At 42.3% G+C, this 15,402-nt stretch overlaps 1 protein-coding gene across 1 annotated transcript in view; it reads left to right on the top strand.

Moving 5' to 3' along the window:
• SPTBN5 (spectrin beta, non-erythrocytic 5) overlaps positions 1 to 15,402 on the top strand; it is a 255,561-nt gene that overhangs the window by 189,057 nt on the left and 51,102 nt on the right. Inside the window, exons 41-46 of the mRNA XM_040412759.1 lie at positions 5,711 to 5,824; positions 6,681 to 6,802; positions 9,124 to 9,286; positions 10,415 to 10,603; positions 13,914 to 13,991; positions 14,381 to 14,553. Of these exons, the coding sequence (XP_040268693.1) occupies positions 5,711 to 5,824; positions 6,681 to 6,802; positions 9,124 to 9,286; positions 10,415 to 10,603; positions 13,914 to 13,991; positions 14,381 to 14,553 (839 nt within the window). The remainder of the gene's footprint in view (positions 1 to 5,710; positions 5,825 to 6,680; positions 6,803 to 9,123; positions 9,287 to 10,414; positions 10,604 to 13,913; positions 13,992 to 14,380; positions 14,554 to 15,402) is intronic.

The raw sequence follows: 15,402 nt of genomic DNA, 5'->3' as shown, positions 1-15,402 counted from the left end.
CTCCACATGCCGCCCGCACCGCCCACACCAGTGTGCTGCCCAATCACTGCTGCACACACCAGCGCGCCAACCAATCATCACATGGCGCTACACGCACCGCCAAGATGTGCTCTCCATCGGAGCTCCACCATTACTGTTCATGCATCACACAGCCGCACAGTTCCAGCACTCTCAGCCACAGACAGCAGCTGCTGCCAGCAGTCGCTGCTAGCAGTCTCAGCCATCAGTCAGTGCCACCAGTCACAGTGCCAGCAGTCAGTGCCAGCTGTCTCAGACATCAGTGAGTGCCACCAGTCACAATGTCAGCAGTCTCAGCCACCAGTCAGTGCCACCAGTCACAATGCCAGCAGTCTCAGCCACCAGTCAGTGCCAGCAGTCACAATGCCAGCAGTCTCAGCCACCAGTCAGTGCCAGCCATCTCATCCACCAGTCAGTGCCAGCCGTCTCATCCACCAGTCAGTGCCAGCCTTCTCATCCACCAGTCAGTGCCAGCAGTTTCAGCACCACCAGTCAGTGCCAGCAGTCTCAGCACCACCAGTCAGTGCCAGCAGTCTCAGCACCACCAGTCAGTGCCAGCAGTCTCAGCACCACCAGTCAGTGCCAGCAGTCTCAGCACCACCAGTCAGTGCCAGCAGTCTCAGCACCACCAGTCAGTGCCAGCAGTCTCAGCACCACCAGTCAGTGCCAGCAGTCTCAGCACCACCAGTCAGTGCCAGCAGTCTCAGCACCACCAGTCAGTGCCAGCCGTCTCAGCACCACCAGTCAGTGCCAGCCGTCTCAGCACCACCAGTCAGTGCCAGCCGTCTCATCCACCAGTCAGTGCCAGCCGTCTCATCCACCAGTCAGTGCCAGCCGTCTCATCCACCAGTCAGTGCCAGCCGTCTCATCCACCAGTCAGTGCCAGCCGTCTCATCCACCAGTCAGTGTCAGTTCCTACTAATGTTTATACTACTGTTCTAGCACCCGTTATTGTAACGGGCTTAATGTCTAGTATATTATAAATCCCCACACAAATCTCACAGTTTTAAAACTATACCCCTCAAGTATTCATAATGGCATTTAGAAAGTGTGCTAAAGATGTTTCACAGAAACTAATGCAAAATGCATGTGAAATTTAAAGATTTTTTATTGCAGATTTTCAATTGTAATTCTTTCTTGGAACTCAACAGTGATAAAAACAAATAAAACTCAATGAGGGACATTTGTTAAACTAATTACGCCATATGTGCACAATAATTTGCAACTTTTTAAGGCTTCAGAAAAGTGGCGAGAAAACGGGTGGGGCTTAGCTGACGTGGGCTTTGCTCCGCCCCCTGCATTTACTATAACTTTCACTAGTTATAGCTGAATTCTACGCCAGCCAGTAGCTGTCCGTTTCTGGCACGTGTCAGCTCAGAGATGTGCCTATCCCCCCATTGCAGGGAGATCAAGACTGGTGGATGGATGCGCCAGTCTTGATATATCTAACCCAGTATTTATTATCCTGATTCACCATTTTTAGATGTAACCCATATGTGGCCCTAGAGTGCTTCTTGACTCTTCACCTTTTGAAGCCCTGATTTTAGCTGGAATGGGTTTGGGCGCCATGTCGCATTTGCAACAACCCTGACATACCAGTACAGTAAAAACTTCCAAGAACTGATTGCATTTTGTTAAAAAAAAAACACCCTCCGCTAGGGGTGTAGTCATAGTTTTGGCCCCACAGGTGTTTGACAGAAGTGGACACTGAAAATTATAAAAAATTTTCCAACAGTACATTGCTTTAGTCCCAAACGTATCATTTTTTTACAAGGAGTAAAAGGGGAAAAACACCATACAAACTGTTACCCAATGTATCCCAAATACAGGAATACTCTGTGTGTTCATGAACAGCTATTTGGGGATGCAGCAGGCAAGGAGCACCGTTTAAATTTTGGAATATGGATTTTTGCTGAAATTTACAATTTTTTGTAGTTGTCTGAGCTGTGTGGGGCTTGTTTCTTTTGGAGCAAGCTCTGATTTATACTGGCACTATTTATTGGGGGGGGGGGGGGGAGCTTTAAAATAAATGGACTCCTATCTCTGTTGTAGAGGCTAAAAGCAGTTGCACTAGTGAGGAAGACTAAACTATAAATGGGTGTCCTAAAAGCTAGTGTTGAGCAGGAATATTCGAATAGCGAATTTTTATCGCGAATATCGCCACTTTGAGAATTCACGAATATTTAGAATATAGTGCTATATATTCGTTATATCGAATTTTCGTTTTTTCTTTCCATCTGAACACGATTCCTCTCTGCTTCTTGCTTGTGGGCCAAAGAGAAGGAAGCAATGTCAAGTTCACAACAATACTTAGTGCGCCAATCAGTAATCTGTAGTCAGACCTGCTAAAATGTGAAGTTGCTCGTAGTCCGATAAAATATTCTAATCACTGCCAATTAGCGCAATCGCGAATATATTGGAGCACTTGACTCTATCTGCATATAAAGCTATTCTAATGTTCTGCCGTGCCAACCATTTTCTCCAGTCTCAGGAAACTTATACCAGCTTGAAAAATGTAGCCAAAGTGACCCACGCCTGTATTGCGCATTACGAATCCGCATTACACGATTTTTACATTGCCGATTTATCGCATTCAATAAAATAATCTCGAATTCTCGAATATGACAAATATTCTACAAAATATTCGTGAAATATTGTGAATTTGAATATAGCCCCTGACGCTCATCACTACTAAAAGCTAGATTGTAGTCAGTAATGAAAAATTAGGTTGAAAGACTACATGTATTCAGTTACCTGTGAAATATAGTGGAGCAATGCCAGGGTCCAGGATTCCTATATAATCCTCCAAACTGGGAAGTGAGGCTATAAATGTATGTATCTGTCATGTATTCACACATGTGGGAAAACCTCTGTTGGCAGATCAAAGCAGTTTTTTTCCATTATCTATTGCACTTGTAATAATGGGGTTGAATACGTATTTGTGGCTGAAGAATTTTGCATTGAATGTTACCTGGTGTCTTCCAAATACACAGACTTGTCTCTGCTTGCAATCTGTTGCACAGATGATTGAACATCATACTGACATCTAGTTAAAAGGAAGGTTAAATCATATTGGTATTTGCTATATATTTGCTATATTTTACAGTGTTGGGGAATCTATTATTAAGGTTTCATTTCTCTAGTTAGTAGTCACACAAACAGGTTGGACTACAGCAACTTTTAGAGATAAAAATCTCCTCAATATACCTATTTAAACAGCTAGAGATACTGTAAGGGCAGCAGGAGATATGTAAGTATAGTCAGATGTGGATATTTGCTGATAAGTATTATACATCGCACAATAAATGGGGAGAGACTTGTCAATCTGTCCAGGGAGAAGCCCAGATGGCTATTCTCTTCGTCCCTGGCTCATTTTTAGGGTTCGTGCATACGACTGTGATCGGACCTGGAAACACGGCCCATGTATCAGCCACATCTCCTGGACTAACCGAGGCTCACCTGACCCGAACTGACTGCGTCATAGGGATTTATGATCTGATCGCAGGTGTATTGTACTGAGCTCACACGATGAGGTGAGTACACTGCAATAGCAGCACGATCAGATAGGAACTGACTATATCACAGATTACTATGATAGTCACTTCAGGTCAGGGGAGCCGCGGTTGGCACAGGAGATCTGGTCAACACAAAGACTGTGTTTCTCTGGTCGATCGTGATTGTGTGCATGAGCCCTTAATACATAATTTCTAACAGGTGCCCACAGCCTTCTCATGCCTCTGCTAGGATCATACTTACCTGCTCTCCACCGCTCCACTCGTCCGCGCTGGCTCCCACATCTCCAACTTCTGGTCTGGGGTCTGTTTTCTTCCTCCCCAGCATGGTCACTCGATCCTATTCAGCCAACTGCTGGCTTCAGCAGTGATGTGTCCACAACAAACACGTCACCACCAAGGAGTATAAGGTAACCTTGCTCATGCCAGGGAGGAAGAAAACAAGCACTAGGCCGGAAGATGGAGATGTGGGAGCTAGCACGGAGGAACGGAGCGTCGGGGAGCAGGTAAGTATTATCCTTTCAGTACCGGGAGGAAGGTTTTGGGGACCTGAAATGCTACAGCAAATCAGATTCCAACATAGCTGTTTGCAACAAGGGAGTCTATTGGTATTTCATGCTGCCCCCTGATCTGCAAAATGAGATACAAACCCTGGACAGGAGTAGCGCTGTATCTGGAAGAAAGCAGCCATGTTTTCTAATCCTGTATAAAATATTTAAATTAATATAGCTTAAAGGGGTTATCCGGGCTTTTAATATTGATGACCTATCCTCAGGATCCTCGCGAGACTTCGTTGAAGAACTTTGGACTTTGATTATACAACTTTAAAACCATTTTGAAACAGCAATCCGAAGTCGGCTTCAGTACCAACATTACCGCAGCCCATACAATTGAATGCTGTGCGGAGATGGGTCTCTGTACAGCATTCAAACAAAGTTTTGAATGAAGCAACTTCAGATCTTGGATCCGAAGTGCGCTTCGCTCACCACTAGTCATCAATAGCAGATCAGCTGGATGACGGTAATGCCGCGCTTCCTGCAAGCACAGCCTTCCCTTGGTTGCACGATGTCGACTGCAGACAAAACTGACAGAACTTACTTGCAAAATGGTGCAAGTTTCACTGAACGCACCCTGAACGCATCTTGACCTAATCCATCACGCTCGTGTGAAAGAGGACTAACACTCCCTTTGTTTAACAAGACATTTAGCTAGAGAATTGATAGCAACACACTGAGCATGCTCGACCTAGCAAAGGCTCAGAACTACAGTTCAATGCCATGGTAATTTATGAGGAAACACAGTGGGTAGCAGAGGAAGAAAACTTTACTTTTACTTTTATATATTATATTAGGTAATTATTGATGATGAATTAGTCTAAAACATAAGTTATATTTATGCTAACCGGAATACCACTTTAAAAGCTTTCATTTACTGTCTGAGTACGGTACATTTATGGGTCCACACACATATTATATGCAGAGTATTGTAAGAAGGTACTTGGAATCATCGTGGATGTAAGGTATGTGTCACCGAGGTTACTGGCCTCGGTGAAGTAAGAGCTGGTATTTTATGTGTCAGCAGCAGCTATTGCTAATTGACACCTTGAGAATTAGCATGGCTGTCATAGCTGATCCGGGACGGCTCTTACTGGGAGTAGTCAAGTGCTGGGTGGGTGACTACTCCCCATGTTCCAGGCCGGGTTTTGCCAGGCATAAAAACCAGCCAGCACTGCCAGGTGTGGTGGATTTACCTCCCTCTGACAGTGGAGCTCAGGAGTCTGTATGCTGTGAACTGAGGGCTGTGCTGGGATTTGCGGTTTGAGCCGGACTGGAGGACTCAGACTTCTTGTGGAACTGTTGAGGCTAAACTGCTAACAGGGTGTGAATTAACACCCAGGAGAAAAGGTGACTTTTTTTTTGTGTACATGGACTTTCCTTGTTTGTTCACAAACACCAAGCTACCTGCATTTTGTGATACACCAATGTGTGAATAAACACCGCTGTTTGATTCAAGAACTGTGTACTTTGCCTCTATACTGCATCCGCTAGTCCTAACTACCAGAGCGAATCCCCACAGCATGTGTGTATATATATATATATATATATATATATATATATATATATATAGGAAATTGTGTTTCTTGTAAGTTGTAAGAATTAGTATTTTTTTTCTCCCTATAGAGCACACTTATGCAAGCTCTTGACTATGGAAAAGATGTAGAAAGTGTCGCCAACTTAATCAGACGACATGAAGAAACTATTCGTGACATCAATGTCATTCAGTCCCAGAAAAAGGTAAGAAGTGCATGGGATGCCACCAGGTCAGCCGCAGTCGGCTTATTTTGGCACTTATGTAGTCTTGCAGGATAACAAAAATAAAAGCAATAATGTTACATCGCAAGCGTTTGAGATAACTCAGGTCCATTCATCAAGCATAATAGTACAGTGTCTGAAGAAACAGGATATAATCCATAAATCCTTAGAACTAGTGTTGAGCAAACTTCTGTTTTAAGTTCGGCGTCTAAAGTTCGGCTTCCGGTTAGCGGAGAATCCCGATATGGATTCCGAATTCCGTTGTGGTCCGTGGTAGCGGAATCAATAATCGGCCATTATTGATTCCACTACCACGGACCACAACGGAATTCGGAATCCATATCGGGATTCTCCGCTAACCGGAAGCCGAACTTTAGACGCCGAACTTAAAACAGAAATTCGCTCAACACTACTTAGAACAAATTCAGTCCTGTGGTCAGTATGTCACACAGTGTCATAAAAGTATGTATCCCAAATTCTTCTGGCTCTTTGATATTTGAAATTGCCTTTTAATATGACTACTTTCATATGTTGTTCATTGTGTCCTGGGCTACAAAAATGCTTAGCCACATGAAATGTATCTTTTTCTCTTTATACTTTTATTGAACTTGTATTATTCTACAGAATATCCAATGCTATTACATATGAATAACTAAGGCCACAACCAAATAATTAAGCTTTGAGACTACAGAACTACAGTCATAAGCGTCTGTTTATAAATCATTTCCTACATTTGTTGGGGCCTCATCCATCCTCATCAATTCTTGGAAAATGTTGACACTTGCCAAATAACTACAGGAACCAAAATTATTTGTTCTACATAAATATTCCCTTGCAGTCCTTGCACCAAGAAGCCAACCGGCTGTCACGAAGAAATTCATCAATGTGCGAACGTCTGGCCTCAAAAGAGAAGGAGATGACTGAAAATTGGCAGAAGCTCCAACTACAGGCCAGTCAAAGGTACTGATCTATTTGTAAAGCATGAGACAACAGTCTATGGTGCTCACGATCAAGGACACGCAAGATGTCCTTATCTCACATTCTAGAATGTAATGTGTTAACAGGGTTTGTTACCACAATAGGACATATGTATAATATATGCCCTCATACAATACAACCACAATGGAAAAAATCATGAGAACTCATGAAGCATGGTAGGAACAATATATTGTCAATGTACCTGCAGTGTCAGCACCTCACTCATGAATGCCTATTCTATGCATTTATAACGTCCCCTTTCCTATATTCCTATTTATTAGGCAAATTTGCTATTTAGGAGACTGTAATTTGGGTGACCATCCATGTTGTAACTGGAACTATATTAAATGACTGGCACATGCACTTAAAGTGTAACTGTAATGTTTTCTATTTGCTAGTTTATTAGAGCTAGGCATGTATACCTGAGTTAGTCTTTCAATGATTGCCAAAAGATCTGTAATTACCTTATAATAACAGCTTTCATTAATGTCCCCTGTCCCTTTCCACTGGTCCCTTAAAAGACCGTTGCTATGGCTTGTCTGTCTCCTCCTAATTGTAAACAGAAGGCAGAGGGGCGGTCCTTCACACTGCATGCCTGCATTAGGGTTCAGAGTGAGGAGGCGTGTCTCTCAGTAATCCAATCTAATTGGCTGGCAGGAAGCTACTGGATAAAGCAAGTGTGTATGGGAAGTGAGGGAAGGCAGTTTTGGCCTCAGAGAACTGGCAGAGGAGCCATCTTGTGACGATTCTCACAATGTACAGTTCAGAACAGCCGTAACTAAGGGAAAAGCTCAAGGAAAAAGTGCGTTCTGTGTTTCTCTGACACATTGAAAGATAGAAAAATGTAAACCAGGAGGTAAAATTAAAGACAACCTGTGATGTTTAAACATGCATTTCAGTCTACAGGCAGTATATTATAGAGAAGGGGGGCTAAACAGATTGAATCTTTTCCAAAATTGTATCAGTGTCACTTGGCTCATTCTGGGCTTAGGCATCCAGTGGGCTGTCCTAATTAGACTGACAGCAGTGTCTGTATCTATGGGTATGGCATATGATACATAACACTGTAACCCACTAGAGGTTGGTGCTGTGACTCACACAGCAAGGTTTAAGGAGGTTGGCCAGCCACCCCAAAAAAAAAAATCTGGGGCCTGTCCGAGTCTGACAATACCTTTTTAAAGTGGTTTTCCGGGATTTTGATACTGATGACCTATCCTCAGGATATGTCATTACTATCTGATTGTTGGGGATCTGACACCCGGGACCCCCGCCAATCAGCTGTTTGAGAAGGCACCGGCGCTCACAGGAGTGCCAGTGCCTTTTCCGTGCTTACCAAGCACATCGCTGTACATTGTATAGCCGCTGTGCTTGGTATCGTTAAATGTTGTGACCACCAAATATATAACGCCCGCTTTATCTACACCTTCCTTCAGGATAGCTCACAAGGCCTAACTATCACCTGGGTGTTGGCCCAATTGGCAATATTTTCACCAGTGCCATTTCCCTAAGAGGTGAGGGATTTGGCACAAGAGAAGGAGAAAAGGACAAAAACTGTGTGGAGTCCACAAAAACGTATTTGTCCCTCTCACTTTATTATACTTCCAAGCAGACAGGTTTAAGAAAGAGCATAATAATCCACAATAAGTCAGTACCCAACCAGTTTTTACAATCCTCATCTTTATCAGAGAGGAGCAGAAGATGGCGAAACTGGTTGTGTGTGTCTCACTCAGCTCCTGCAACCCATCCCCATCTCCATAGACTTGTAATATGATCCTTCTGTGAGCTCCTCCCATCCTGGTTGGATTTTAAAAAATATTTTAAAGTGAAACATTTAGCAAGTGGATGGGGTGGAGGCAAACAGCTGATAACCTGAAAACTAGACATTTCTCTCTGATAAGACATATTGCAAAGTTTCTTATGGTCACTTGTAGCATTGATTTATACAATGTTGTATGAAAAGTTAGTGACCATTTAAGTGCACTGACAATCATTGGGGCACTCCCTTAAAAACTTACATCAAAAAGGCTCCCAGTCATTGTGTGAGACCACCCATTAGACTCATAAGTCCAGAATGGGCAGAGATTTATAGAAGTAAAAATCATGTTTACACTTTTTTTTTCCTACAACACCAGAGGTGAATTTATATAAATTGGTGTAAAGTTGGCTTCCTCTGGTGGTGGCTCCCCCTAGTAGCTTCATAAATAAAATATTGAGCATTTATTCATTGCCTTATCTTTGCGGGCAGGGAAAGTGTGCACTGACCATTCTGTCTAGTCTACTGAACATGTTCCATTCCTTGGCAGAAAGGAGAAACTGGATGCATCTTACCAGCTGCAAAGGTTCAATGCTGATATCCGAGAGATAATGAACTGGATGCAGAAACTTCAGGCCTTGATGGAAGGAGCAGGCATGCCAAAAACTATGGGAGATGTTGGAGTTAGAATTGAGGACCACCAAGAGAGGAAGGTACGTAGTTGTTGGATACATGTTCTATAGGGATTTAGGTATAGATCCCATGACTAAATCCAGATCGAATCCACAACATTTCCCCATGAAACACTTGATATTTTATGTCCCGTTCACATACACTGGGAAAAAAAATCTTTATGGAATAATGACTTGTTAGAGTACAGGCGCACATTGCGGATTACACATCAAGAAAAAATCAGCAGCAAGAAAATTTCTAAAAAAATGCACCAAAACCACAAATAAAAGTGTGCAGATCTTCTGCATACAAATTCTTACCATGTTGCCGTACTAGACGGCTAATTTATGACGAGGTGTACGCCTCATAATAAATTAGGCGCATCTATGGCAGTATATGTGCCTGCCGAAAAAGCTATTCCAGCCCCTGGTCGGCGTAAGATTTCAACTAAATTTACATCAAAATTAGTCAATTTGTCAGGGCTAGAATTCCAGTACCGACTCCCCGCCCCCCACGTTCCACCCAACTGTCGAAAACCAGCCACCAGTGAATATCGTCCCATGGCCATTAAAAAAGGGACTTGCAACTTTTCTTTTTTTTTTGCCTAAAAAAGTCACACAGCCCTTTGTAAACGTGCTCCTTTGTATGGATTGAATCATAAAACAATGCTGTATGACAGAAGAATTTCCAAATACATGACAGCAAAACCTTTTAATGTGATCTTGTCAGGTTTTTGTTGGGGTACCCCTTTTTTTGAGCGTAGAGATAGTGCAGCAGATTATACTGTTCTTGCCATCGAAAACTGAAAGCCTTAATCAATATCCTGACATACATATATAATTGTAATTGATACTTTTCATGCCATGTATTATTGCAGATCTTGCTGTATTTGGTGATGCGGTTCCTACACCGGACAGCAGTCAGAAAAAAGAATGTAAAATTATAGATTGTAAGCCCTCACGGGCAGGGCCCTCTCTCCTTCTGCACCAGTTTGTAACTCGTCTTGTTTATGATTAGTGCAATTGTCTGTATTATGTATGTGCGCCCCTTATCATATGTACAGCGCTATGGAATGAATGGCGCTATAATAATAAATAATAATAATAAAATAAGCTTCAAACATATTACTGAAAAGAAATATTGCTTATTTTGGTATTCTCCTATTGTAGTCAGAAATAGAAGCTTGGACAGAAAGGTTCAACTCTGTGAAATCCTCTGGGCAGAAGCTGTGCAACTCTGGACATTATGCAGCTGATGAAATCCGACTTGTTCTCTCCAATGCAGAAGAGGCCTGGGATTCGTTAATTCAGTCCTGGAGGGAACAGAATGTCAAGCTGTGTCAGGCTCGTGACCTACAGGTAAAACTTAATTGCAAAACCTGTGTGGCAATATTGAAAAGAGAAGCTAGATAGGTAGATCTAGAGGCTGATGGCAATTACTAGCCTCATGCACATAGATACTATGGAGGTGTAAGCACTCCTTATGCTGCCATGTGGTTTGTGCGGCACTGTATAACAAAGACATTACTCTAGAAGTAATGTTTCTAGGGAGAATACTGCCATAGTACTGCATCCAATGTAACATAACTTTTTATTTTTTTTTCCCTAAATGATTTTATCCTATATTCTTATCCTATAGGAGGGGCTTAGGTCTTGTAATCTGTTATTTCTGTTATGAATTTAGAGACATGCTAGATCAGAACAACAGCCAACCTTTCCAGATATTTGATGCACTGCAGGTTAACCCCTGAGCACAATGTGACGTATGGAGGGGGCACAGGAGCTGAGCCCACTCAATACACAACAGATATCGGCTGTGTTATACAGCTAACCAGTTGTCTTTGATACCGGACATTTAGCCTCAATCCTATATCACCTCTCCCTTCCCCGCCACACCACCTGCAAAGCAGTCATGGGTTGCCAAGCAGTTGTTATGGTAGCTGGGTACAAATGGAGGCACTGAGGCCTGACGTCCTAGTACTCCCATTACATCCTTCCAGAAGCAGGGTGTAATAAGGTGATGCTGCAGGTACAGTAGACTGCAACAAAGATGCATTGCAGTGTGTTCTACAAGAGATTAAGCGATCACTTTTGGGTCCCCTAAGGGAACTAAGGCTACTCTCACATCTGTGTTTTCCTTTCTGCTATTGAGATCCGACATAGGATCTCAATACCGAAGGAAAACACTTCAGTTTTGTCCCCATTCATTGTCAATGGGGACAAAACTAAATAGAACGGAGTGCACCAGAATGCATTCCGTTCCATTGTGTTCCCATGTGGGGCAGAAAAACGCTGCAAGCAACGTTTTTCAGTCTGACATGGGATGAGGAGCAAGACGTATCCGGCTGAAAGTCAATGGTGCCAGATCTGTTTTCTCGGACAGAAAAGAAAACTGATCCGGCGCCCATTCCCTTACAATGTTTTTAGTGATGTGAAAGCAGCCTAAGAGAAAAGAAGGGAAAAAAGGGTATTAAAGTTTTTAAAACTATAAAAAAAGACTCACACATTAACAAATTCATCCCCCTTTTCCCATTTATTACAATAAAATATAATTTTTGCCACACAATTTGCACCCTACAAATAATTATTTTACAGGTTCTCAACAGATTGCATGGGACATTAAATATTGCTTGTCCTCGTAGTCTATGGCACAACCCCTTTAATTTTATTAAGCAGACACAGATAAAGAAGTCCTAGATCCTGCCATGAGTCCTAGCGACGCTGATCCTCACATATACAGCAATACTCCACAGCACTCCTCTGCTTATTAGCCCATGTCTGCGCAGTGTTTCAGTCCTATCACAGGAGCTTTCTCACGCAGTGCAATATATTGAGATATTTAAGCCCTTTCTGTAACGGAGGTGATCCTCTGTGTCAGTAATTCTTTTACTTCCCTGGGCTCCAACGGATTCTCTTTACTTTCTCTTTTGTTTTTTTGCTTTGTATCATTGTCCTATACAGGGAGTGCAGAATTATTAGGCAAGTTGTATTTTTGAGGATTAATTTTATTATTGAACAACAACCATGTTCTCAATGAACCGAGAAAACTCATTAATATCAAAGCTGAATATTTTTGGAAGTAGTTTTTAGTTTGTTTTTAGTTTTAGCTATTTTAGGGGGATATCTGTGTGTGCAGGTGACTATTACTGTGCATAATTATTAGGCAACTTAACAAAAAACTAATATATACCCATTTCAATTATTTATTTTTACCAGTGAAACCAATATAACATCTCAACATTCACAAATATACATTTCTGACATTCAAAAACAAAACAAAAACAAATCAGTGACCAATATAGCCACCTTTCTTTGCAAGGACACTCAAAAGCCTGCCATCCATGGATTCTGTCAGTGTTTTGATCTGTTCACCATCAACATTGCGTGCAGCAGCAACCACAGCCTCCCAGACACTGTTCAGAGAGGTGTACTGTTTTCCCTCCTTGTAAATCTCACATTTGATGATGGACCACAGGTTCTCAATGGGGTTCAGATCAGGTGAACAAGGAGGCCATGTCATTAGATTTTCTTCTTTTATACCCTTTCTTGCCAGCCACGCTGTGGAGTACTTGGACGCGTGTGATGGAGCATTGTCCTGCATGAAAATCATGTTTTTCTTGAAGGATGCAGACTTCTTCCTGTACCACTGCTTGAAGAAGGTGTCTTCCAGAAACTGGCAGTAGGACTGGGAGTTGAGCTTGACTCCATCCTCAACCCGAAAAGGCCCCACAAGCTCATCTTTGAGGATACCAGCCCAAACCAGTACTCCACCTCCACCTTGCTGGCGTCTGAGTCGGACTGGAGCTCTCTGCCCTTTACCAATCCAGCCACGGGCCCATCCATCTGGCCCATCAAGACTCACTCTCATTTCATCAGTCCATAAAACCTTAGAAAAATCAGTCTTGACGTTTCAGCTTGTGTGTCTTGTTCAGTGGTGGTCGTCTTTCAGCCTTTCTTACCTTGGCCATGTCTCTGAGTATTGCACACCTTGTGCTTTTGGGCACTCCAGTGATGTTGCAGCTCTGAAATATGGCCAAACTGGTGGCAAGTGGCATCTTGGCAGCTGCACGCTTGACTTTTCTCAGTTCATGGGCAGTTATTTTGCGCCTTGGTTTTTCCACACGCTTTTTGCGACCCTGTTGACTATTTTGAATGAAACGCTTGATTGTTCGATGATCACGCTTCAGAAGCTTTGCAATTTTAAGAGTGCTGCATCCCTCTGCAAGATATCTCACTATTTTTGACTTTTCTGAGCCTGTCAAGTCCTTCTTTTGACCCATTTTGCCAAAGGAAAGGAAGTTGCCTAATAATTATGCACACCTAATATAGGGTGTTGATGTCATTAGACCACACCCCTTCTGATTACAGAGATGCACATCACCTAATATGCTTAATTGGTAGTAGGCTTTCGAGCCTATACAGCTTGGAGTAAGACAACATGCATAAAGAGGATGATGTGGTCAAAATACTCATTTGCCTAATAATTCTGCACGCAGTGTAGCATATCAATGTTTTTCGATGATTTTTATTATTTATAGAGCTAAATAACTTTACAAAGTTTACATTTTATAATGAGTAACATTTCGATTTTTAGTTTTTGCGCCTTGATATTTTGCTCAGTCTTCTTTCCTTCAGGTATTTTAATAACCATAATGGTTCTGTTTTACAGACGTTTTTCAGCCTTGTTGATCAAAGTGAAAGCTGGTTAAACAATAAAGAGGCTTTTCTGGCCAATGAAGACCTAGGGGTATGTGAAGATTGTATATCTTTTATATATGTTGTAAACATACAGCTGCCTGGTTATGCCCAGCTCATATCTCTACGGTTTCTTCATTTGTATCTTAAAACCTATGAGATTGTCCGTAACAGACACTGCACCGCCGCTAAAAGGGTGGTGGCGTGCAGGCAAACATTGAAGAGGACGCAGGTCAGACGAGAACTCACTGGATTGTAAATTACCATGATACAGCGAGTTCTGGACAGAAGTGCCGTCATCTGTCCGAGAGATGCGGCCAACACAAGGGCCGTGTGCATGAGCCCTTATTGCTTATAGCAAAATAGTGCAAATTCCCAGACAACCAAATATGGCAGGGTTGTTAGTCAATATGTTTAAATGCGAATTGTCATTTTTTGTAGGACTCTGTTACTAGTGTTGAAAGTCTTCAAAACAAACATGAGAAGTTTCAAAAGGCCCTTGACGCCCAAATGGGTAAAATAGATGAAATGGAGGCATTTGCCAAGCAACTGCTAGACTATCAACATTATGACTCTGAGAACATTGCCAATAAATGCCAGGGTGTGCTGGAGAGGTAAGAAAAAGGCACCTAATAGCTCTACAGCCTGGTGCTCATTTTTATTACTTGATGCAATAATTTGAGGAGTTAATACATCATCATGATCAATATAGAAACTAAGGGGGTCATTTATGATGCTGAAATACGCTTATATTAGGCGTATTTCAGGCGCTCACGCCAAGTCTAAAAAAGTGGGCATGTCGTGGGCACAGAAGGGCCTGCAGACCCTTCTCATTTACCTTTTTCTAAGCCTGTTTCAGGTGTAGAAAAAGGTCTAAATGTAAGACCGCTCAGAAGCCGCCTTACATTTAGAACTGGTGGAGGATCCGCCAAAGTTATGTAGAGGCCGGCGCCTCTCTATAACTTCAGCGGAACCACCGTCAGCTTAGGGGTTTATTAAGAGCGGCGTCTAAAACACCAGTCTTAATAAATGTGCCCCTGAGTATATTAGAAAATGTCATTATACAATGATCTTCATTTACATAATGTCCAGGCCTGAGAAGGGGTCTGCTAATACCCAACCAATATGTGATTGCCAAGTCCAAAAGAGAAAGCAGCATATCCACTTCCTCTATTCACTGCATAGTGCTCACTGAGCTCTATTCATCAAGAAAAAAGATTAATTTATTTTACAACTCTTTGCCTTTTCTAGACCCTTTTCAGAATGTAATTCAGTCATTCATGGCCCATGCATAGACAAAGATTTCAAACATAATATTCTGCTAGGAGCCAACAACCCTAATGATGGTAACCTGTGGCCAAGGTAAAAATCTGTTCCGTTACAGCTGCAACCAATCACTGGCCTCTGTGGTCACATATATTAGAACGGCTAGAAATGTCACAAGGATAAGGGTCATGTACATT

This window comes from Bufo bufo, chromosome 11 (genome assembly GCF_905171765.1).
Source record: "Bufo bufo chromosome 11, aBufBuf1.1, whole genome shotgun sequence".
In the NCBI taxonomy this organism is placed as follows: domain Eukaryota; kingdom Metazoa; phylum Chordata; class Amphibia; order Anura; family Bufonidae; genus Bufo; species Bufo bufo.
Note: the sequence above shows the minus strand (reverse complement) of the source record. Positions and strands in the feature narration are given on the sequence as shown.